Source organism: Pristiophorus japonicus, chromosome 6 (genome assembly GCF_044704955.1).
Source record: "Pristiophorus japonicus isolate sPriJap1 chromosome 6, sPriJap1.hap1, whole genome shotgun sequence".
Lineage (NCBI taxonomy): Eukaryota > Metazoa > Chordata > Chondrichthyes > Pristiophoridae > Pristiophorus > Pristiophorus japonicus.
In genome coordinates this window covers 262346983-262373679 of record NC_091982.1, presented here as the reverse complement: position 1 = coordinate 262373679, position 26697 = coordinate 262346983, and the positions used below count along the sequence as shown (strand labels likewise).

General features: G+C 45.0%; 1 protein-coding gene across 1 annotated transcript in view; it reads right to left on the bottom strand.

Moving 5' to 3' along the window:
* Positions 1–26697, bottom strand: part of daw1 (dynein assembly factor with WDR repeat domains 1) — a 92150-nt gene that overhangs the window by 45989 nt on the left and 19464 nt on the right. Inside the window, exons 3-5 of the mRNA XM_070882507.1 lie at positions 10206–10350; positions 6297–6355; positions 1536–1658 (exon numbers count right to left, since the gene is read on the bottom strand). Coding sequence (XP_070738608.1) covers positions 1536–1658; positions 6297–6355; positions 10206–10350 — 327 coding nt within the window. The remainder of the gene's footprint in view (positions 1–1535; positions 1659–6296; positions 6356–10205; positions 10351–26697) is intronic.

Genomic DNA, 26697 nt, shown 5'->3' with positions numbered 1-26697 from the left:
ACTTTTTAAACACTTCATAAAGCAGTGCTGTTGAAAGTAGCACAGGATACCCAGCATTTTAAACTGTAAAGTAGCTTGGCTATTTATCACTCTTCAGTACTTCGACAGAGATTCAGCATTAAGATCATGCAGCTGTTCAACTACAACCTTTTGACAACCTATTTCTGTTAAGTGAGACAGGTCAATCAATTTGCATAAAAACTATAATATGGAGGAGGCACTCAATCCTTTTACTTTTATTGGTACTGCAGTGTTCCCTAATCCATCTTACATTTTGCAAGTAAAGCAATTAGTAGTGATGTTGAACACTTATACTAGCTCAGCGAGAGTGATAAAATAACAGTGAACCCTTTCAGTATCAATACTCCACAAAATGCGAAGAGAAGGAGTCACCCGTTTAAAATAATTGCATGATATTTTCAATTACATTTTTAATTGCAATTGTTGATAAAATTGCTATATCTCAGGGAGGAGGTAAAGGTCACAATAACCACTAATACAGACACACCCTACATCAAACAATTTTTTTTTTTAATGTTTGAGTTTTTTTATTTCTAATAAGATCCATTTCTTTGGTTGTTGTACTGGATTATGGGGGAATGGAGACTGTTATGCAAGGAATTCTGCAAAATCTATTTGCGCAATGGAGAGGAGATGGGAGACATGGATACTTGTAAAGCTTGAAGTTATGCTCATAGAATCCTAGAATAGTACAGCAAGGAGGCCATTCAGCCCATTGAGTATGTGCCGGCTTTTTCAAAGAGAAATCCAGTTAGTCCCACTCCCCCCTCTTTCCCCATGTGCCTGCTATTTTTTCTGCTTCATGTATTTATCCAATTTCCTTGTGAAGGCTACTATTCAATCTGTATCCACCATCCTATCAGGCAGTGGATTCTAAATCCTAAACCTTGCGTAAAAATGTTTTCCTCATGTCACCTTTGCTTCTTTTGCCAATCATCTTAAATCTGTACCCTCTCGTTATTGACGCTTCAGCCATTGTAAACAGTTCCTCTTTACTTACTCTATCCAAATCCTTCATTTTAAACACCTCTATCAAATCGCCTCTCAGCCTTGTTATATAAGTATTGGTTATAGGAAGACATAATGCATTCATTTGCAATTCCTGTGTTTGCTACTTTAACAAAGGCATTAGCATGTTTAAGATAATTGCATGCAAATACATCCAGCATTTATGTGCTAACATTTTTACATTCTATAATTTCAAGCACCCAGCTTGAGAAAGGGCTAAACATCAAAACTGAAGGGAACTTAAAATGTGAAATATACAATATAAATGCAATTGCGTAATTTAATATTTGTAACAGAGCAATTCCCTAAACATTTTGCAAGTAAAGCAATTACTAAAATTGAATCACTGGCATCTGCTGGTTAGAAATATATCTAATTTGAGGTGTGCACATGTGCAATCAGTTTTTATACTGTGACTGTGATGTTTAACAAAGCACAGACAAGGAAATCACTCCCACAGGTTTATTGACAAATATCAGCAACCAACGTGCAATTCCTGATCTCACCCATAGGGATTGTTGAATGCGATAGCGTAGACCACATTCCTGTGTCCCTCAAGTGTGTGCAGCTCTTCTCCTGACGCGGTATCCCACACTTTACAGGTCCTATCATAGCTTCCTGTGATAAAGCTAACAAGTGCAAAGCAATTATTAGTTTCACCAAAAACATAATTGTTTAAATAAAAGTAGAACAGAGAAATGCTTCGAAATACATAGAGGTTACAATATAGAAACTGGCCATTCAGCCCAACCAGCCAGTATTAGTGTTTGCTCTCCACACGAACATTTACCCACACTGTTCACATATCCCTTCGTCCCATTTTCCTTCATCCACCTATCCAATCTGATCTTGAATGTTGACAGAGATTCTGCCCCAACCGCCAATCCTGGAAGTGAATTCCATAGCCTGACTCTCTCTAAAGATGTTTCTCCTGCCCTCTGTTGCAAGTCTCTTACATTTAATCTTGTATCCAAGACCCCTCATTCTTCACCCCTCAACTACTGGAGACAGTCAGCTTTTATCTATGCTGTCCCTTCCTTTCATAATTTTAATCACTTCTATCATATTGCCCCCAAATTTGTGCTTTTTTTGTATTTATATTTCCTCAAACAAGGCTACATCCGAGTTAATCTGCATTGTATCCTTTCTAAAGTTTCAATATCCTTCCAGAGTGTGGATATCAATACTGTACACAGCAATAAACTGAGGCCTTATAAAGAACTTGTGCAGGTTCAGAAATAAATTAAAATAAAGTTACCAGTAATCACCAAGACTGATCTTTCATTAACTTCTGCCCCCAAAACATTACTGAAAAGATCATCCATTGAGACGGCATGTATTTGGGATTTTTAACAAAATGTCTAGGTTTATGAGGAAATCTGATTCCATTTGCAATTACGCACCAGTTGAGACTTGTTAATGAATAACTCTTCCATTAAGCCTACATACCAGTGTTGGATGCTATTGTTCAAATTTAACATTCATGTGGACTGACAGTTCACCAGATTTTTTCTGATTTAATAAGAACATAAGAAATAGGAACAGGAGTAGGCCATACAGCCCTTCGAGCCTGCTCCGCTATTCAATAAGATCATGGCTGATCTGATCATGGGCTCAGCTCCACTTACCCCCCCCGCTTCCCATAACCCCTTATCACTCAGGAAACTGTCTATTTCTGTCTTAAATTTATTCAATGTCCCAGCTTCCACAGCTCTCTGAGGCAGCGAATTGCACAGATTTACAACCCTCTGAGAGAAGAAATTCTTCCTCATCTCTGTTTTAAATGGGCGGCCCCTTATTCTAAGATCGTGCTCTCTAGTTCTAGTCTCCCCCATCGGTGGAAACATCCTCTCTGCATCCACCTTGTCAAGTCCCCTCATAATCTTATACTGGAAGCAATACGGTGGAGGAGGATTTCCTGGAGTGCATAAGGGATGGTTTTCTAGACCAATATGTCGAGGAGCCAACTAGGGGGGAGGCCATCTTAGACTGGGTGTTGTGTAATGAGAGAGGATTAATTAACAATCTCATTGTGCAAAGCCCCTTGGGGAAGAGTGACCATAATATAGTGGAATTCTGCATTAGGATGGAGAATGAAACAGTTAATTCAGAGACCATGGTCCAGAACTTAAAGAAGGGTAACTTTGAAGGTATGAGGCGTGAATTGGCTAAGATAGATTGGCGAATGATACTTAAGGGGTTGACTGTGGATGGGCAATGGCAGACATTTAGAGACCGCATGGATGAATTACAACAATTGTACATTCCTGTCTGGCATAAAAATAAAAAAGGGAAGGTGGCTCAACCGTGGCTATCTAGGGAAATCAGGGATAGTATTAAAGCCAAGGAAGTGGCATACAAATTGGCCAGAAATAGCAGCGAACCTAGGGACTGGGAGAAATTTAGAACTCAGCAGAGGAGGACAAAGGGTTTGATTAGGGCAGGGAAAATGGAGTATGAGAAGAAGCTTGCAGGGAACATTAAGGCGGATTGCAAAAGTTTCTATAGGATGTAAAGAGAAAAAGGTTAGTAAAGACAAACGTAGGTCCCCTGCAGTCAGAATCAGGGGAAGTCATAACGGGGAACAAAGAAATGGCAGACCAATTGAACAAGTACTTTGGTTCAGTATTCACTAAGGAGGACACAAACAACCTTCCGGATATAAAAGGGGTCAGAGGATCTAGTAAGGAGGAGGAACTGAGGGAAATCCTTATTAGTCGGGAAATTGTGTTGGGGAAATTGATGGGATTGACGGCCGATAAATCCCCAGAGCCTGATGGACTGCATCCCAGAGTACTTAAGGAGATGGCCTTGGAAATAGCGGATGCATTGACAGTCATTTTCCAACATTCCATTGACTCTGGATCAGTTCCTATCGAGTGGAGGGTAGCCAATGTAACCCCACTTTTTAAAAAGGGAGGGAGAGAGAAAGCAGGGAATTATAGACCGGTCAGCCTGACCTCAGTGGTGGGTAAAATGATGGAATCAATTATTAAGGATGTCATAGCAGCGCATTTGGAAAATGGTGACATGATAGGTCCAAGTCAGCATGGATTTGTGAAAGGGAGATCATGCTTGACAGGTCTTCTGGAATTTTTTGAGGATGTTTCCAGTAAAGTGGACAACGGAGAACCAGTTGATGTGGTGTATTTGGACTTTCAGAGGGCTTTCGACAAGGTCCCACACAGGAGATTAATGTGCAAAGTTAAAGCACATGGGATTGGGGTAGTGTGCTGACGTGGATTGAGAACTGGTTGGCAGACAGGAAGCAAAGAGTAGGAGTAAATGGGTACTTTTCAGAATGGCAGGCAGTGACTAGTGGGGTACCGCAAGGTTCTGTGCTGGGGCCCCAGCTATTTACATTGTACATTAATGATTTAGACGAGGGGATTAAATGTAGTGTCTCCAAATTTGCGGATGACACTAAGTTGGGTGGCAGTGTGAGCTGCGAGGAGGATGCTATGAGGCTGCAGAGTGACTTGGATAGGTGAGGTGAGTGGGCAAATGCGTGGCAGATGAAGTATAATGTGGATAAATGTGAGGTTATCCACTTTGGTGGTAAAAACAGAGAGACAGACTATTATCTGAATGGTGACAGATTAGGAAAAGGGAAGGTGCAACGAGACCTGGGTGTCATGGTACATCAGTCATTGAAGGTTGGCATGCAGGTATAGCAGGCGGTTAAGAAAGCAAATGGCATGTTGGCCTTCATAGCGAGGGGATTTGAGTACAGGGGCAGGGAGGTGTTGCTACAGTTGTACAGGGCCTTGGTGAGGCCACACCTGGAGTATTGTGTACAGTTTTGGTCTCCTAACTTGAGGAAGGACATTCTTGCTACTGAGGGAGTGCAGCGAAGATTCACCAGACTGATTCCCAGGATGGTGGGACTGACCTATCAAGAAAGACTGGATCAACTGGGCTTGTATTCACTGGAGATCAGAAGAGTGAGAGGGGACCTCATAGAAACTTTTAAAATTCTGACGGGTTTGGACAGGTTGGATGCAGGAAGAATGTTCCCAATGTTGGGGAAGTCCAGAACCAGGGGTCACAGTCTAAGGATAAGGGGTAAGCCATTTAGGACCGAGATGAGGAGAAACTTCTTCACCCAGAGAGTGGTGAACCTGTGGAATTCTCTACCACAGAAAGTAGTTGAGGCCAATTCACTAAATATATTCAAAAGGGAGTTAGATGAGGTCCTTACTACTAGGGGGATCAAGGGGTATGGCGAGAAAGCAGGAAGGGGGTACTGAAGTTTCATGTTCAGCCATGAACTCATTGAATGGCGGTGCAGGCTAGAAGGGCTGAATGGCCTGCTCCTGCACCTATTTTCTATGTTTCTATGTTTCTATATACGTTTCGATAAGATCACCTCTCATTCTTCTGAACTCCAATGAGTAAAGGCCCAACCTACTCAACCTTTCCTCATAAGTCAATCCCCTCATCCCCGGAATCAACCTAGTGAACCTTCTCTGAACTGCCTCCAATACACTGATGCAACCTGGTGGTTCACAGACCTCATCCAGTTGTTTGTTCTGGTCTCCTAATCTGCCCCACTTCCAAGAAATGTTAAATCATGAAGTTTGTACAGTTTGAAGTGGAATTTGATAAACAGAACTCAATGCTGCCTCGTGAAACATTTGTTCTCTTTCTGTTGTAAACCTATCTAACTTGATTTCAACTCAGTTTGCAATGAGCCAAATCACTCACAGAAAGACAAATGAACTTTCACTGAGTTGCCACTGTTTCTTGGAACATTAATGTTTATTTCGATTTATCTGTAACATGGATTGAGCTATTAAAATTTATTATAATGTCAGATTTGTTCCTGGCAGCACTCTCACCTGGGTCAGAAGTTTGTGAGATTAAGCCTGACTCCAGGACTTTCTTAGATATAAACTCAAATCTCTACACCCACTACAATTTATAAACTCAAATTCCTTTCCAATTCTCAATGACTTGCACTTGTAAAGGTCACCGGCTGCGGCCTCCTGCCACTAGTTTTCCCACCTGGCAGCCTGTTGGTCTATCAATTTGTATGGCCACCAGGTGGGAAATGGAAGAAATAAATTACAATGAGGTCCTGCCGTTGAATTCGACAGGACCTCCATGTCCCCAGCCTTGCCGCACTGTCCCCGCAAATATCAGGACCAACGTTTCAAGTTGGCCTTTATCACTGTTTCTATACACACAGAAAAAAGGCACATTGAACTTTTCAGACAGAGAGATTAAAATTAAAAAGTAAGATTTCATACAAGTGGAACACTTACTTTGAGCCAGACTTGTTGAATGCAACATTTGTCAGTGGTAGTATATGCGCCCGAAGTACCTATAAAAAAAAATTGTTACTTAAAAAAATTATTTGTTTTACTTTTTTGCAACTTTCAAGTACAACCACCTGGAGTTATGTGAATTAACTTTCATACAACACTGTTTTCTAACTGGTCAATGCTCAAATTCCACAGATATTAAGATTAACTTGATGCAACTATTTAAAAAATGAGAATTATGAAACCAATGGAAATAAAATTGGGAGCCATGTAAAACGGGCTGCCAATACACTATCCCCCTTTTTAAACTATCACACAATGTCAAAATTCCCATTGACATTCCCAACCATTCTGTGATAGGTTTAGTGTATGTTGTGTGCACGGTGTTGGACAGTGAAGTGCCTGCACATGGTATTGATGAAAGTGAAAGTGGGGAAGAGATTAGTTGGCACACTCGTAGCATGTGGCGGAAGCCAGGGTCCCGAGGCATGTTTGAAATTGGGCTTCAGACCTCATCTGAATAATTCCGGTGAGCTTCGGGCATCTGTTGGGCCTCTTGAGGCAGCTCACCAGTTACCTCGGGACCAATTTTGTCCAGCTGCAACTCCTGCAGCAGCCCTCAGGTATGTTTTTTTTTGGGGGGGGGGCAATGAGAGGGATTGATGCGGGGTGACAGTGGCCCACATTGGTGCATATAGAGCCAGAAGAAGCATTCCTGCTCTACTTTGTCAGCTGGTTATAGAAATACAATGTGAAATGAGTTGGGAGTCGAGATAGAGCTCTTACTCTTTTTTTCTGCATCTATCTGTGCTGTAGTAATGACCTTTAAAGTCACTTTTTATTACCAATTTAAAAACAAAAGGTTTTCCTTCGGTTTTTTCAGGTTATACCTTTAGTGTAAAAATAACTGGATCCCCAACCCAACCCACCACACCACCCCCCACCCCCCCAGATAAATTCAGAATATCAATAATCTAAACATCACTAAAACTCATGAAAACAAGCAAGGGAATGGAAACAAACGTAGTCAAGCTACCCATCAATCTATAATTATTTACACAGATCACAGACACTATTTTTATGGGACTCACCATCAGACTTTCACAACTCCTTGATACTACTACTACTAAATTCCCATCCATCACATCAACAGTGATGATGGGGCCAAACTCCTTGATAGTTTTTTTAATTAAAAGTAAGTTTGAATAGCCTATGTTTAATGCCATTTATCTGCCACCATGATGATGGAATATTAAAACTTATTGTATATTAGGCATAGGGGAAGTGTCGTGGTCTTGCATTTAAATAATGCCTGTGTGTGTAACCTGAGTCAGCCTCTGATTGATGACTTCAGTCTTCGGAGGACTATCAATGTTGTAACTGTGCCAGTGCACTATTGATCTTGCTCCACACTTAACTACAAGTGAAAAACTGATACTTGCTACAGTATAAAGAATATAGGGGTTGAAATTGAATACCGCTGTTTTTGAGGTGGTGTCATTAGGCGCAGCCTCAAATTTCTAAATTCAGCTTTTACGCCCAAAGATGAGAGAGCAGCACTTGCACACTTATCCTCGGGCGGAAGCTCCGGAGGCCTACTGAATTTCCCGACAGGAGGCTGGTGTCATGCTGGGAAAAAAACAGCAGCCGTACAAAGCAAATATCACGACAGAGGCGTCAAAGAGGCATTGTACGCTGGATGATGTCACCATGTGAGTGGCATTAGCCGGCGCAGCGTTGCCTCTTGGAACCCAATGTTGACTCCACAGAGTTGAATTTTCAGCTTTTGAGATTTCGGGGTGGTAATGGCGACGGGGCGGTCCTGATACCGCCCAGAAAAAGTTTGTGCCCTAGTCTGCAAAATTCAGCAAAAAATTAGATTCCATAATCAGGGGCGCAAAATCAGGTGTGACACAAGGAAGTTTTTGTGTCCCAGCCGATGTTAAAAAAGTTTGGTGGATTTAAGGGACTTCATTGTTGTTCAGTGCCTTGCAACATATCATTGTCTATTGTATAGTTTTCTTTAGGTGGGGGGAGTTTTTGTTACTTTGTTTCAGTAAAATTTATGATTCATCCTTTGCCATTGGTGTCTTGTGTATCATTCCAACGTTCACCAGAAATGTGCCTTTATGGTGATACATAGCATGTCCAGTATTAGCTCCATCCCTCAGTTTCCTCTATTTAGGAGAACTGGTGCATTAGAGCTGGCAACGTGCGACTCTTGGTCCGGCAGCATCTCCACGCTGCCCCCACTGTGGCGTAACAGAGGCGCAAGCGAGTCGAAAACATGGTCCTCACGTCCCCCGAAATAAATCTAAATTGCAGAGCCTTCATTTCTTTCCCACCCAGAATTGGGTCAAGGGATGAAAACCACTTTAGGTGACTTATCAAGCAGAAAGGCAAAGATGCAATTTGCACGATTATCCAGACATGCACAATGGAAAATTTCAAGCTCTTTCCCCTCACATTTTTTTTTTTTTATAATCGATTTTTTTAAAAATCCTGGAATTTATCTCTAGCAATTGCTAAAAATTATTTTAAAGGACATTAGCTACACATAATCTGGGAGTGCTTATTGCTGACACTGGGTGCCCAAAATTGAAATCATTCCAATATCAGCACCAACATTCTTCACCCTCATGAGCACAAAATTCACATGAAGTAACAAAAAAAATCTCTGCTGTGAATTGACTTTGGTCTCTCACAAATACACACTGGATGCTCAGACAAACATGTAAGAAAAACCAGTAGTCAGCAAATGAAGATATTGCAAATGCACCACTGTCCTTATCAAAGCTATGGAGCAGAAACTCTAAGAGAGCTTCATTTTTCTATGTTATCCTAGCAGATTGACAATTACAGAAGAGCCACACAAGTTAGGATATCACTAAAGCTAACTAATAAAATTAAAAAAGCAAAAACAAACTTCGGACATTTATAATTATGAGTACTTGATTGGCACCCCATCCACCACCTTCAACATTCACTCCCTCCACCACCGGCGCACCGTGGCTGCAGTGTGTACCATCTATAAGATGCACTGCAGCAACTCACCATGGCTTCTTCGGCAACACCTCCCAAACTCACGACCTCTACCACCTAGAAGGACAAGATAGCAGGTGCATGGGAACACCATCATCTGCAAGTTCCCCATCAAGTTACACACCATCCTGACTTGGAAATATATCGCCGTTCTTTCATAGTCACTGGGTCAAAATCCTGGAAATCTCCCCCTAACAGCACTGTGAGAACACCTTCACCACACGGACTGCAGCGGTTCAAGAAGGCGGCTCACCACCACCTTCTCAAGAGCAATTAGGGATGGGTAATAAATGCTGGCCTTACCAGTGATGCCCACATCCTGGAACAAATGTATTAAAAACTTACAAATTGGCAGCTGAACTTCAAGTGGGATCATTCTGCAATACTAAACATCTATTATATTCTTGAGAGGAAAAACGGACTGTGCTCCTCAACAGCAACAGAGCTCTTAAAGCACAGCCATGGTGTTGGTTACATTGACTGGACTGAGACACAGGTTACTAAATCGAGTCCCGTAGTAAAGTTTCATTAGTATAATCTACTTATATTTATACCATACGTCTTGCACTTTTGCCAAATTCTCACCTTCATAATTTAGAAACTAGACCAGAACCACAGCACAAACAGAATTTAAAAAAAATGGATTCTTGATGTAATTTTTTTTACCTCATTTGCCTAACTGTCTCAATATACTTGTCCGCTTAGCTCATTCATTATATAAACATCATATCAAGCAACCCACCATCAGGTATCATTACAATTAGGTCAATGTCAGCATTTCCTGGCAATTACTGCCATCTGAAGAGCAATGTGAGTTGTAGCATAACAAAACATTTTATTTATTGACATTCAGAAAAGATTTCTCACCTTAAAAAGGTAGAATTTATGATCATCCTGTTGACCAAGTTTTTCCTGGAGCCTCTGCACCAGCTGTTTCACCTGCTCTGTGCGGGATGCAGTTATGAGTGGTTCAATCTTTTGGATTTCCTCAACTACAGCATCTATGTCTGCACTGGATTGAATGAGGTGTAAAAGAAAATAAATTTTAATACCAATAGATCACAACAGCAGAAGATTTTGAGTCGTGTAGATAAAAGAACAAATTGAAATGTCACTTGGAAAATGAAAAATTGCAAAAATAAAAGATTCTGCCAAGACAAAGCTATTTTGTGCAATATAGGGCATCAATTTCTATATAAATTCCTGCAAAACAGGAACACTCACTAAAACTTCATCTGATGCCTGAACTGTGCAAGCTCCTGAAACTGGCTCAAGCTTTAAATTATTGGATACCTCTGATATTGCTTGATCTTATGGTGCAACAGCCACTGCAGTCTGTATCCGCAATATTTAATAAGGTACAACTTATACCAATAAATTAATCAATAAAAGCAACATTTGTAAAAACCAAGAGTAACATAAAAGCATTCAGCAGTGCGTTTTCGTGAAGAATGATAAACATCAAAATACTGCACATTACATTTTTTAAACCAAGCAACTGTGTCTCAAAATGAGCAACAGTTTGCAGACATGTATATTATCATGCAAGGGAAATTTGGAGCACTGACTAAGCCTACTGTCAAAGCCTACTGACTAAGCACTGACCAGGATCAGGAATAAATAATCAACATGGTGATCATGTCCTTCAGTTGACAGTTTGCCCCTAATATCCTACTATACTAATATGTAAGTAAATTGCACACTGTCTACCTCTGCCTTTATCTCAACTCCTCTACTGCCAAAACTCACCTTTATTTTTGTCATTTTCAAACTCTTACCCCAATGCTCTTTGCTGGCCTCCTATCCTCCACACACATTCCAACTTGTCCAAAACATAACTGGCTGCGTATCCTGTCTGAAATCCTGCTTTCCCATTACCTGGTCTTTATAGACCATGCTCCCTTCCTGCTTCCCAAATAATTCAGTTTAAAACTCTCATCATCAGTAACACATTCGTTATAGAATGTGAATCACTAAAGGTTCATGACCAATGCCCCAAGGCTACAGCAAAAACACACAAAGTATTAGGATGTATTGCTAGGATCATCCTATGCAAACCAAAAAGCACTACAAAAGGCAAAATACTGCAGATGCTGAACTATAAGCAGAAAATGCTGGAAATACTCAACAGGCCAAGAACATCTGTGGAGAGAAAAACAGAATTAACGGTCGCAATTTTCTGGGGTCTGTGCGGGCGTGATTGAAGGTGGGTCGGGAGGGAAATTTGAAATGCCTTGGAGTGGGTCGAGAACCCGCTGTCATCCCGCTCCCACGCACCTTTTCCTTGGGCGCATTTGCCAGTGCGACAGCAACCCGAACGGCAGAGACGGCCACGATAATTTAGATGATTATTAGGTACTTTGTTAGACGCTTAAACCTCTTTTTAACCGTATTGTGTTCCTAACACAGATGAGGCTGCACACAGGGAGGTTAAAGTAACAGTGACCCCAGTCTTTAATAAGACACTCCAAAGTGAGGAATGGGCCTTAGGGGCCGGCTTATATAGAGTGCTCCCAAGGGATGCTGGGATCCCTTGGGACTTCAGGGGATGAGCTCCCTGATGGCGGAACATGGGAGTGCATGCTTTACAGATACACAACATCACTCCCCCGCAAAGTCAAAGTGAAAACTATTTACAAAATGAGGCGGTCGGGAGCCTTTCTTTCCCTGGTGGACCGCCTCGGTACAAATATCTGCTCTGGTGTGTTGGCTGTGCCCTCGCTGGGCTGGCGTGTTTTTGGCCCTGCAGGGCTGCTGGGTGAGCCTGGCCTTGCTGGGCTGTTGGGCGTGATGGGTTCGATTTCCTGGTCCGGCGTGGTGTCGTTGATCCTTTGGGTGTGTGTTGTGAGCTCAAAAAGGGTGGTGTCTGCTGTGGGTTGTTCAGGGCAGCCTGTGAACCACAGCCTCGTTTGGTCCAGGTGCTTTCTGCAAATTTGTCCATTGTCTAGTTTGACTACAAACACCCTACTCCCTTCTTTAGCTATCACCGTGCCCGCGATCCACTTGGGACCATGTCCATAGATTAGCACATACACAGGGTCATTCAGATCAATTTCCCGAGACACAGTGGCGCGACCATCGTTTACATTTTGTTGCTGCCGCCTGCTCTCTACCTGATCATGCAGGTTGGGGTGAACCAGCGAGAGTCTGGTTTTAAGTGTCCTTTTCATGAGTAGCTCAGCAGGGGGCACCCCTGTGAGCGAGTGGGGTCTCGTGCGGTAACTGAGCAGTACTCGGGACAGGCGGGTTTGGAGTGAGGCTTCTGTGACTCGTTTAAGGCTCTGTTTGATTGTTTGTACTGCCCGCTCTGCCTGCCCATTGGAGGCTGGTTTAAACGGGGCCGAGGTGACATGTTTGATCCCATTGCGGGTCATGAATTCTTTAAATTCGGCACTGGTGAAACATGGCCCGTTGTCACTGACCAGTATGTCAGGCAGGCCATGGGTGGCAAACATGGCCCTCAGGCTTTCAATGGTGGCGATGGCGGTGCTTCCTGACATTATTTCACATTCAATCCATTTTGAAAAAGCATCCACCACCACCAGGAACATTTTACCGAGAAACGGGCCCACATAGTCGACATGGATCCTCGACCATGGTCTGGAGGGCCAGGATCACAAACTTGTTTTTAGCGAACAGGGATGTGAGGGGCTTGTGATCGGTTTCCAGCTCAAATTTGAGGCCAAACAGGTACTGATGCATTGTCTTTACCCCGAACAGACACGCTAATGCCTCTTTCTCAATCATGCTGTAGGCCCTCTCGGCCTTAGACAAGCTCCTGGAAACATAGACGACAGGTTGCAACTTCCCCGCAACATTAGCTTGTTGTAATACACACCTGTCTCCGTACGACAACGCATCACATGCTAACACAAGTCTTTTACACGGGTTATACAATACAAGCAGCTTGTTGGAGCATAAAATGTTTCTGGCTTTCTCAAAAGCAATTACTTGTTTTTTTCCCCCATACCCAGTTCTCACCTTTGCGCAATAACACATGTAGGGGCTCTAAAAGGGTGCTTAACTCCGGTAGGAAGTTACCAAAATAGTTGAGGAGTCCCAGGAACGACCGCAGCACTTTGATGTTCTGTGGCCTGGGCGAGTTCCTGATAGCCTCTGTCTTGGCATCTATGGGCCAAATGACGTCCGCCGTGATCTTTCTCCCCAAAAACTCCACTTCTGTTGCCATTAAGACGCATTTCGACCTCTTCAGCCGCAACCCTACGCGATCCAGTCGCTGGAGGACCACCTCCAGGTTTTGTAGGTGCTCGACGGTGTCCCATCCCGTGACCAAATATTTCGCCCTGAAAGACCTACTGATTTGAGTAGGCTCTCCATGTTTCTCTGGAAGATCGCTGCAGCCGACCGAATTCCAAATGGGCATCTGTTGTAGATGAACAGTCCCTTGTGCGTGTTGATGCAGGTGAGGCCCTTCGAAGACTCCTCCAGCTCCTGCGTCATATAGGCCGAAGTCAGGTCGAGCTTGGTGAACGTCTTGCCTCCGGCCAGCATCGCAAATAGGTCGTCTGCCTTAGGTAGCGGGTATTGGTCCAGTAGCAAGAAACGATTAATAGTTACCTTATAATCGCCGCAAATCCTGACCGTGCCATCACTTTTGAGTACTAGAATAATCGGGCTGGCCCACTTGCTGAATTCCACTGGGGAGATGATGCCCTCGCGTTGCAGCCTGTCCAGCTCGATTTCCACTCTCTACCTCATCATGTGAGGTACCGCTCGCCCCTTGTGGTGAATGGGTCGTGCCTCTGGGACCAAGTGGATCTGCTCCTTCGCCCCAGATAAGTTTCCAATGCCTGGCTCAAAAAGGGAAGGAAATTTCTTAAGAACCTGGGTACATGAGGCCTCATCAACATGTGATAGTGCTCGGATGTCATCCTAGTTCCAGCAGATTTAGCCCAGCCAGCTCCTTCCAAGTAATGTGGGTCCATCGCCCGGTTCAATCCAAAGTGGCAGTTCGTGCACCGTGCCCTCATAGGTGACCTTGACCATGGCGCTGACCAGGACAGTGATAAGCTCTTTGGTAAACGTTCTCAGTTTCATGTGGATGGGGCTCAGGGCTGGTCTGAGTGCCTTGTTGCACCACAGTCTCTCAAACATCTTTTTACTCATGATAGATTGGCTAGCGCCAGTGTCCAGTTCCATGGCTACGGGTAAGCCATTCAATTTTACATTTAGCATTATAGGTGGACATTTCGTCGAAAATGTGTGCACCCCGTGTACTTCAGCATCTGCCTCCGCTCTGAGGATCAAAATTGCTTTGATCCACCATGGACCGATCTTCCTCGGCCACATGGTGGTTAGCAGGTTTTGCAGAGCTTGCAGCTCGTTTGCAAGCTTGTTGGAGGTGCCCCTTTGTTCCACAGCTCTTGCAAACATACCCTTTGAAGCGGCATGAATAGGCTGAATGGAAGCCTCCACAACGCCAACAAGGTGTGAATTGCCTTGCTGGGGACTCAGTCATCTGAGTCACCTGAGGCCTGCTGGCAATTGCAGACTCGTGGGTTCTGCCCTGTACATTTCTGCTCGCAAACACAGTTTTAGTTAATTTATGAACATTGCTAGCACTTGTGTGCTGAGAGATTTGTTTGGTGTTATCACTGGTGGACATAAACGCCTGTGCTATCGTAATGGCCTTACTGAGGGTCGGTGTCTCTACAGTCAAAACTTTTCGTAGGATGGTCTCGTGGCCAATGCCCAGTACAAAAAAGTCTCTGAGCATTTGCTCCAGGTAGCCATCAAATTCACATTGTCCTACAAGTCGCCTTAGCTCGGCGACGTAGCTCGCCACTTCCTGACCTTCAGATCGCTGGCACGTGTAGAACCGATACCTCATCATCAGCACGCTCTCCCTCGGGTTAAGATACTCCTGAACCAGTGTACACAGCTCCTCATACGATTTATCTGTGGGTTTCACCGGAGCCAGAAGATTCTTCATGAGGCTGTAGATCGATGCCCCGCAGACTGTGAGGAGGACCGCTCTCCATTTTGCAGCGCTTCCTTCTCCATCCAGCTCGTTGGCTACAAAGTACTGGTCTAGCCATTCAACATAGGCTTCCCAGTCCTAATCCTCAGAGAACTTCTCCAGGATGCCCACAGTTTGCTGCATCTTTGCGTTGGATTCGTGTTCTCGTCGCCAGTTGTTGTGTTCCTAACACAGATGAGGCTGCACACAGGGAGGTTAAAGTAACAGTGACATCAGTCTTTAATAAGACACTCCAGAGTGAGGAACAGGCTTTAGGGGCCGGCTTATATACAGTGCTCCCAAGGGATGCTGGGATCCCTTGGGTCTTCAGGGGATGAGCTCCCTGGTGGCGAAACATGGGAGTGCATGCCTTACAGATACACAACAAACCGTACCTTTCAAATTTCCCTGGATAACCACGGGAATCACGCAGCTCAGAAACCTGAAGCTGAAGTTGAATGACCATTGATCTACCTAATTCGTGCACAGCATGAAAAGTACAATAAAACTCTCACCAGATACTTGGTCACTTTCCTAAGGCAGATGCTGTTGCTTAGTGCATTCTCAGCACAGATTTAGCTTTCTAGAGGTTGCAAGTCTTTTCAACAAAGTCGGGATCCACTGTCACTTCATTGGTACCATCTATCACACCATTGATTGATTGCTTCTGTCATCTCTACTTGACCTGCCATCTATTACATAAGCATGGGTGCCGTTTATACTGTCTCACTTTGGTCCTCAGAATCGGACCACAATGAGCCCCAACATCAGAAGCACCAGGCACACCAGCAGCACCAATACCACCACCAACAAGCACCTTCTCCTCAACCACCTGATGCTACACAGGGCATCAGCGCAGGGCTGCACCGCACCGGAAGCGATACCCCCAACACAGGGTATACAGGCAGAGGAGGAGCTTCAACATGATGGAGCAGCAGTGCCAAAGGAGGTTCAGGTTATTGCACCAGGTCGTTGCAGACATTTGCATATTGCTGGAGCAAGACCTGCAGCCCAAAGGAGCGGTGGACACGCCTTACCAGTGACTGCCAGAGTTACCAGCGCCCTCAACTTCTTCGCCTCAGGCTCCTTCCAGGAATCTGTATCAGACATTTGTGGCATCTCGCAGTCGGCCACCCACAGATGCCCTGTTTGACAAGTAAGCCAATTATATTTACTTTGCAACTGAGGAGAGTGTTACTGAGCGGGTGCAGGGCTTTGCTACTCTGGTTGGCTTCCTACGGGTGCAGGGCATCATCGACTGCACACATGTGACCATCAGTATATCCCATCATCACCCAGGAGTCAGTCAACCGCAAGGGCTACCATTCGCTCAATGTGCAGTTCATCACCAACCAGAGGAAGATCATCATGCATGTGTGTGCCATATTCTGCCATGAATCTTTCATCCTGCACCAGTCCACCCTCCCTCAGCTCTTCGCTCCTCCAAACAGACTTTCCGGCTGGCTTCTTGAAGACAAAGGCTACCAACTGAAAACGTAGCTCGACACCCTTGAGGAGGCCAAGTACTGAGGGCAAGGAGAGATATAATGAAAGCCACATGTCCATCAGATGTGTCATAAAACAGACAATTAGTATGCTGAAAATGTGCCTCACATACCTTGACAGATCTGGAGGAGCTCTTCAGTATGCACCAGCCAGGATCTCCAGAATTGTTGTGGTCTGCTGCACCCTGCACAACATAGTGCAGCAGTGACGATTAGTGCTGCATGAGGAATGCACTGCCTCTTCTGAGGAGGAGGAGCATCAGCTGGAAAACAGGGAGGAGAAGGAGCAGGAGGACCCTAAAGTCCAGATCCCACCAGCACCTGAGCACTTTGCTGTCCGGGAGGCCAGGGATGGCCTCATAATGGCCAGATTTATTTAACTTCAGGCATTACACCCATATGCCTGTCACATGCTGTGCCAGGTTCACACCACCCCACAGCAACACCATTAAAGCATTTCTACAATGGCCAAGCCATTCCTTTCACACTGACCACCATTGCTGGAGTTAACCTTACATCTGGCCATTCACTCTGACTCACAAAGCCACTGCCAAAGTTGCACACAAATTTGTCCCTGACTGGAAAGTGGTGAAAATACATATTTTTATCTGTGACATCACAGTAATGGAAACTTTACACAAACATTTATTAAAACACCCAAGTGGCTACCCTTGTGCATTTACTTGTGTTTCATCTTTCTCTTACGCATGCTTCTACGAGGTGCTACCCCTGAGGTTTCAGCACAGGTAGAGGCATCCTGCTCACTTCCCAGCTTCGACTGCAGACACTTTTGGTGGATATCCTCTGGGTTTTGGAGTCTGTGATGGTCCTGCCAAAGTCTGCTCCTCCTTTGACCATGCAGGGGCAGACCTGGCCATCGTGATCCCAGGAGCCACCTGGGGCTCTGACTGAGGCCGGGGGGGGGGGGGGGGGGGGAGGGGTCAATGGGGAAGAAGTGTGAGCGCTTTGAAAGGAACCCCCACTTCAATGTCCCCACTCCCCATCATCCTGCTCATGGGTCACCCGCACATCCTTGCTAGCAAGGAGCTGGCAAGCACCTTGCTGCACAGCTGGCAAGCACCTTGCTGCACAGCAGTGGGGCCATGAGGACCCATGACTACGTTGACATCCCTCCTAGGCTGTATACCATGTGGCTGTATGAGATGTAATTCTGTCATCAGGTTGCTGAGATATCCCGCTCTCCATCTCCATCTCCCACTTCCAGCTGCTCTGCAACTCCTGACACTTCCAGGGTGACCTCCTCAGCTGCTGAAAGAGGGCCACATCCTGTTCTCTCCTTCTCCCTCTTATTGAAGGCTCTCTTCTCCTGCACAGAGGGAAAGAAGAGAAGGTTGAGTGAGAGTGATAGAATGAGTGCAAGGAATGGATGGGTTACATCTTTTGAATGTGACTATGATGGAGTGGGCTGGCAGTGCTAAGCATCCTCCTTGTGGATTAGTTGGTATGATTCATGAGGATGAGGGTGAGCGTGAAGGGTGGTTAATCAGATGGGGATGTGATAATGTAGATAGAGAGGGATGGGTGGATGTGCAAGGTATATTGGTGTGAGTAATGATGTGCAGGAGTAGGGTTGGGAAGGCAGAATGATGGGGATGCGATGAGAGGTACAGCAGGATGAAGTTAAGCGTGACTTTGCACTCACCTTTCTTGATCTAATTCCAGCACATATCCAGCACTGCAACTATGCCCTCCTGACAACATCCCTACTGTTGACCTCCTCTACTTCTACTGCTATTTAGAGCCAGGCTCCTTTGGTCTGCTGGGGAGGTCTCTTCCACCCATCGGAAGGGAAGAGGACCTCCTTGCATGCTCCCATTCCCTCTACAAGCACGTGGAAGGAGTCATCTGAGAACCTGGGTGCAGCCCTCGGTCTCTGCAGTCATCTTTGCTAGTCTTTCCAACACCCAATGTTCCAGTGCAGTGCCTGCACAATCCTAGATGAACCTTCAAATGCAATATGGCCATAGCCCCTTTAAATATCACGGCTGAAAACGCGTCAACGATGACGTCATTAGATCCGCACCATTTAATAGGGCTGGGTAACGCACAGGGTTGCCTTAATAGGCGTCATTAATGGAAAGTCGATGTCAGGGGTGGAATGGAATGAGGAGTGGGGTCGTGATCCGCCACAGCAACCGCCAGCACCCGACCTGCCCAGGTACAGAAAATTCCAGCCAAAGTTTCAAGTCTGCGATCTTTTGTCGGAACTGGAAAATGTTACGGATGTAACAGGTTTTAAGCAAGCACAGAGGTAGAGAAATGGGGGAGGTAATGAAAGAACTTCTATGTGGGTCTTATAAGGGTGGAAGGCACGAGTGATTAACATGGCAAAAGGGGTAATAGTGCAAAGCAAAAGGGGGTGGTAATGGAACAAGTAAAGAAACAAAAGATGGGTCTAGAGGAACTGTAAATGGCAACAGAAGAATCATTACTTGCACTTGTCTGAAAAAATGGAAGCAGTGGTTATGATCTGAAATTATTGAACTCGATGTGGAGCCCGGAAGGCTGTAAAGTGCCCATTAAAAAGATTAGGTGCTATCTCTCGAGCTTCAGTGAAACAGTATAGAAACATAGAAAATAGGTGCAGGAGTAGGCCATTCGGCCCTTCGAGCCTGCACCGCCATTCAATGAGCTCATGGCTGGACATGCCATGTATAGGAGACTAAGGACAGAGAGGTCAGAGTGGAAATGGAATGGAGAATTAAAATGGTAAGCAACCAGAAGCTCAGGTTCTTTTTTCCAGTCCTAGTCAAGTCACCTCTCTCACTTCTTTTGTGCGAGGATCATCCAGTACAATGACTGTATCGGTGCTGCTTCCGGCTCACGCCCCAAACTGGAAATGAATTTCATCAACTTTGCTTCAAATTTCCATCACTCTCTCGCCTTCACATGGTCCATCTCAGACTCTTCCCTTTCCTATCTCCATTTCTGTCAATCAATATCTACTATAAGCCCAGACTCCTACAGCTATCTTCATTTCATTTCCTCCTATCTCACTTCCTGTAAGGACTCTATTCCATTCTCCCAGTTTCTCCATTTCTGTCGCATCTGTTCCGACGATGTCACCATCCAAAAGGCCTTCGATACTGTCAACCGTGAGGGATTATGGAGTGTCCTCCTCAAATTGGGCGCCCTCAAAAGTTTGTCCCCATCCTCTGCCTGCTTCATGATGTCATGCAAGCTGTGATCCTGACCAATGGATCCACCACAGACCCAATTCACGTACGGACCGGGGTCAAGCAAGGCTGTGACATTGCACCAACGCTCTTCTCGATCTTCCTTGCTGCAATGTTCCATCTCACCCTCAGTAAGCTCCCCGCTGGAGTGGAGCTAATCTACAAAATAAACGGGAAACTGTTTAACCTCCGCCACCTCCAGGCCAGATCCAAGGTCATCCCATCATCTGTCATTGAATTGCAGTAGCAGACGACGCTTGTGTCTGTGCACACTCGGAGGCCGATCTCCAAACCATCGTCAACACCTTCATTGAAGCATACAAGAGCATGAGCCTTACACTTAACGTCCGTAAGACAAAGGTCCTCTACCAACCTGCCCCGGCCACACAGTACTGGCCCCCGATTATCAAAATCCACTACGATGCCTTGGACAACGTGAACCATTTCCCATACCTCGGGACCCAACTGTCAACAAGAGCAGACGTCGATGACAAGTCCAACACCGCCTTTAGTGCACCAGTGCAGCCTTCGGTTGCCTGAGGAAGAGAGTGTTTGAAGACCAGGACCTCAAACCTGGCACCAAGTTCATGGGCTACAGAGCAGCAGTGATACCCGCTATCCTATATGCTTCAGTCAAAGCACTGGAGAAGTACCACCAACGCTGTCTCCGCAAGATCCTGCAAAGCCATTGGCAGGATAGGCGCACCATCAGTGTTCTCGCTCAGGCCAACATCCCCAGCATCGAAGCACTGACTACGCTCGATCAGCTCCGATGGACGGGCCACATCGTCCGTATGCCCGGTACAAGACTCCCAAAACAAGCGCTCTACTCGGAGCTCCGACATGGCAGGTGAGTCCCAGGTGCGCAGAGGAAACACTTCAAGGGCCCCCTCAAAGCCTCCTTGAAAAAGTACAACATCTCCTCCAACACCAGGGAATCCCTGGCCCAAGATCGCTCAAAGTGGAAGAGTAGCATCCAGGAAGGCGCCGAACACCTTGAGTCCCTTCGCTGGGAGCAAGTGGAAGCCTAACACAAACAGCAGAAGGAGCGCACGTCAACCCAAGCACCCCACCCACCCATCCCTTCAACCACTGTCTGCCCCACCTGTGACCGAGACTGTAGGTCCCGCATTGGACTCAGTCATCTGGGAACTCATTTTTAGTGTGGAAGCAAATCATCCTCGACTCCAAGGAACTGCTTAAGAAGGAGAAGGCTTCAGATATGTCTTTCTTTTCCCTCCACCGAGCATTCCCTTCGACCGTGGTTGACAGGGCCCTCGACCGTGTCCTTTCCATTTTCCACACTTTGAAGCCTATTGAAATCAATCGAACTGAATATCATGCGGGTTGTATAACAGACGGTGGATGCGATACCAATTGCACTATTGCCCAAAATGAATTTCTACCCCATTAACTCTATTACTCTCTCCACAGATGCTGCCTGACCTGCTGAGTGCTTCCTGCATTTTCTATTTATACTTCAGATTCCCAGCATTTTGTATTCGTGTTTAATTCACTGCCACTTGGACTGGAGAATTTTAGCTATGAGGGAAGATTGGATAGGCTGGGGTTGTTTTCTTTAGAACAGAGGAGACTGGGGTTGTTTTCTTTGGAACAGAGGAGGCTGAGAGGAGACTTAATTGAGGTGTATAAAATTATGGGGCTCTAGATAGAGTGGATAGGAAGGACCTATTTCCCTTAGCAGTGAAGTCAACAACCAGAGGGCATAAGTTTAAAGTAATTAGAGGGGAGTTGAGGAGAACCTTTTTCCCCAGAGAGTGGTGGGGGTCTGGAACTCACTGCCTGAAAGGGTGGTAGAGGCAGAAACCCCCATCGCATTTAAAAAGTACTTGGATATGTACTTGAAGTGCCATAACTTACGGGGCTACGGTGCAAGAGCTGGAAAGTGGGGTTAGGCTAGAATCTCTTTTTCAGCCGGCACAGATACATTGGGCCGAATGGCCTCGCCTGTGCCGCAAATTTCTATGATTCTGTGATTCACTTCTCTTTCAGGAATGCCCACCTTGAAGAATTTATGCTCTTCTCTCAGATGAGATTGTCATTTGTTTCTTTTACCTTGTAAATGAGTTGACGTCACAAATCATTACAAATGGGTATGATTTGGTGGCCATTACAGAAACATGGTTGCAGGGTGGCAGGGTGGCCAAGACTGGGAATTAAACATACAGGGATATCTGATGATTCGGAAAGATAGACAAGAAGGGAAAGGAGGTGGGGTAGCTCTGTTAATAAAGGATGATATCAGGGCAGTTGTGAGAGATGATATTGGCTCGAATGAACAAAATGTTGAATCATTGTGGGTGGAGATTAGAGATAGTAAGGGGAAAAAGTCACTGGTGGGCGTAGTTTATAGGCCCCAAATAATAACTTAATGGTGGGGCGGACAATAATCAAGGAATAATGGAGGCATGTAAAAAAGGAACGGCAGTAGTCATGGGGCATTTTAACCTACATATCGATTGGTCAACTCAAATCGCACGGGTAGCCTGGAGGAGGAATTCATAGAAGGCATATGGGATTGTTTCTTAGAACAGTATGTAACAGAACCTACAAGGGAGCAAGCTATCTTAGAAACATAGAAACATAGAAAATAGGTGCAGGAGCAGGCCATTCAGCCCTTCTAGCCTGCACCGCCATTCAACGAGTTCATGGCTGAACATGAAACTTCAGTACCCACTTCCTGCTTTCACGCCATACCCCTTGATCCCCCGAGTAGTAAGGACTTCATCTAACTCCCTTTTGAATATATTTAGTGAATTGGCCTCAACTACTTCCTGTGGTAGAGAATTCCACAGGTTCACCACTCTCTGGGTGAAGAAGTTTCTCCTTATCTCGGTCCTAAATGGCTTACCCCTTATCCTTAGACTGTGACCCCTGGTTCTGGACTTCCCCAACATTGGGAACATTCTTCCTGCATCCAACCTGTCCAAACCCGTCAGAATTTTAAACGTTTCTATGAGGTCCCCTCTCACTCTTCTGAACTCCAGTGAATACAAGCCCAGTTGATTCAGTCTTTCTTGATAGGTCAGTCCCACCATCCCGGGAATCAGTCTGGTGAATCTTCGCTGCACTCCCTCAACAGCAAGTATGTCCTTCCTCAAGTTAGGAGACCAAAACTGTACACAATACTCCAGGTGTGGCCTCACCAAGGCCCTGTACAACTGTAGCAACACCTCCCTGCCCCTGTACTCAAATCCCCTCGCTATGAAGGCCAACATGCCATTTGCTTTCTTAACCGCCTGCTGTACCTGCATGCCAACCTTCAATGACTGATGTACCATGACACCCAGGTCTCGTTGCACCTTCCCTTTTCCTAATCTGTCACCATTCAGATAATAGTCTGTCTCTCTGTTTTTACCACCAAAGTGGATAACCTCACATTTATCCACATTATACTTCATCTGCCACGCATTTGCCCACTCACCTAACCTATCCAAGTCACTCTGTAGCCTCATAGCATCCTCCTCGCAGCTCACACTGCCACCCAACTTAGTGTCATCCGCAAATTTGGAGATACTACATTTAATCCCCTCGTCTAAATCATTAATGTACAATGTAAACAGCTGGGGCCCCAGCACAGAACCCTGCGGTACCCCACTAGTCACTGCCTGCCATTCCGAAAAGTACCCATTTACTCCTACTCTTTGCTTCCTGTCTGACAACCAGTTCTCAATCCACGTCAGCACACTACCCCCAATCCCATGTGCTTTAACTTTGCACATTAATCTCCTGTGTGGGACCTTGTCGAAAGCCTTCTGAAAGTCCAAATATACCACATCAACTGGTACTCCTTTGTCCACTTTATTGGAAACATCCTCAAAAAATTCCAGAAGATTTGTCAAGCATGATCTCCCTTTTACAAATCCATGCTGACTTGGACCTATCATGTCACCATTTTCCAAATGCGCTGCTATGACATCCTTAATAATTGATTCCATCATTTTACCCACTACTGAGGTCAGGCTGACCGGTCTATAATTCCCTGCTTTCTCTCTCCCTCCTTTTTTAAAAAGTGGGGTTACATTGGCTACCCTCCACTCGATAGGAACTGATCCAGAGTCAATGGAATGTTGGAAAATGACTGTCAATGCGTCCGCTATTTCCAAGGCCACCTCCTTAAGTACTCTGGGATGCAGTCCATCAGGCCCTGGGGATTTATCGGCCCTCAATCCCATCAATTTCCCCAACACAATTTCCCGACTAATAAAGATTTCCCTCAGTTCCTCCTCCTTAATAGACCCTCTGACCACTTTTATATCCGGAAGGTTGTTTGTGTCCTCCTTAGTGAATACCGAACCAAAGTACTTGTTCAATTGGTCTGCCATTTCTTTGTTCCCCGTTATGACTTCCCCTGATTCTGACTGCAGGGGACCTACGTTTGTCTTTACTAACCTCTTTCTCTTTACATACCTATAGAAACTTTTGCAATCCGCCTTAATGTTCCCTGCAAGCTTCTTCTCGTACTCCATTTTCCCTACCCTAATCAAACCCTTTGTCCTCCTCTGCTGAGTTCTAAATTTCTCCCAGTCCCCAGGTTCGCTGCTATTTCTGGCCAATTTGTATGCCACTTCCTTGGCTTTAATACTATCCCTGATTTCCCTAGATAGCCACGGTTGAGCCACCTTCCCTTTTTTATTTTTACGCCAGACAGGAATGTACAATTGTTGTAATTCATCCATGCGTTCTCTAAATGTCTGCCATTGCCCATCCACAGTCAACCCCTTAAGTATCATTAGCCAATCTATCTTAGCCAATTCATGCCTCATACCTTCAAAGTTACCCTTCTTTAAGTTCTGGACCATGGTCTCTGAATTAACTGTTTCATTCTCCATCCTAATGCAGAATTCCACCATATTATGGTCACTCTTCCCCAAGGGGCCTCGCACAATGAGATTGCTAATTAATCCTCTCTCATTACACAACACCCAGTCTAAGATGGCCTCCCCCCTAGTTGGTTCCTCGACATATTGGTCTAGAAAACCATCCCTTATGCATTCCAGGAAATCCTCCTCCACCGTATTGCTTCCAGTTTGGCTAGCCCAATCTATGTGCATATTAAAGTCACCCATTATAACTGCTGCACCTTTATTGCATGCACTCCTAATTTCCTGTTTGATGCCCTCCCCAACATCACTACTACTGTTTGGAGGTCTGTACACAACTCCCACTAACGATCTTAGATCTGGTCCTGTGTAATGAGACAGGAAAAATAAACGATCTCCTAGTAAAAGATCCTCTCGGAATGAGTGATCAAAGTATGGTTGAATTTGTAATACAGACTGAGGGTGAGGAAGTTGCGTCAGAAACAAGCGTACTATGCTTAAACAAAGGGGACTACAGTAGGATGAGGGCAGAGTTGGCTAAAGTAGACTGGAAACACAGACTAAATGGTGGCACAATTGAGGAACAGTGGAGGACTTTTAAGGAGCTCTTTCATAGTGCGCAACAAAAACATATTCCAGTGAAAAAGAAGGGCGGTAAGAGAAGGGATAACCAGCCGTGGATAACCAAGGAAATAAAGGAGAGTATCAAATCAAAGACCAATGCGTATAAGGTGGCCAAGGTTAGTGGGAAACTAGAGGATTGGGAAAATTTTAAACAACAGCAAAGAATGACTAAAAAAGCAATAAAGAAAGGAAAGATAGATTTCGAAAGTAAACTTGCGCAAAACATAAAAACAGATAGTAAAAGCTTTTACAGATATATAAAACGGAAAAGAGTGACTAAAGTTGGTCCCTTAGAAGATGAGAAGGGAAATTTAATAATGGGAAATGTGGAAATGGCTGAGACCTTAAACAATTATTTTGCTTCGGTCTTTACAGTGGAAGACACAAAAACCATGCCAAAACTTGCTGGTCACAGGAATGTGGGAAGGGAGGACCTTGAGACAATCACTATCATTAGGGGGGTAGTGCTGGACAGGCTAATGGGATTCAAGGTAGACAAGTCCCCTGGTCCTGATGAAATGCATCCTAGGGTAGTAAAAGAGATGGCAGAAGTTAAAGCAGATGCATTCGTTATAATCTACCAAAATTTTCTGGACTCTGGGGAGGTACCAGCGGATTGGAAAGCAGCTAATGTAACGCCTCTGTTTAAAAAAGGGGGCAGACAAAAGGCAGGTAACTATAGGCCAGTTAGTTTAACATCTGTAGTGGGGAAAATGCTTGAAACTATCATTAAGGAAGAAATAGCGGGACATCTAGATAGGAATAGTGCAATCAAGCAGACGCAGCATGGATTCATGAAGGGGAAATCGTGTTTAACTAATTTACTGGAATTCTTTGAGGAGATAACAAGCATGGTGGCTAGAGATGTACCGATGGATGTGGTGCATTTAGATTTCCAAAAGGCATTCGATAAGGTGCCACACAAAAGGTTACTGCAGAAGATAGAGGTATGCGGAGTCAGAGGAAATGTATTAGCATGGATAGAGAATTGGCTGGCGAACAGAAAGCAGAGAGTCGGGATAAATGGGTCCTTTTCGGGTTGGAAATCGGTGGTTAATGGTATGCCACAGAGATCGGTGCTGGGACCACAACTGTTTACAATATACAAGATTGTAACAAGATGACCTGGAAGAGGGGACAAAGTGTAGTGTAACTAAATTTGCAGATGACACAAAGATTAGTGGGAAAGCGAGTTGTGTAGAGGACACA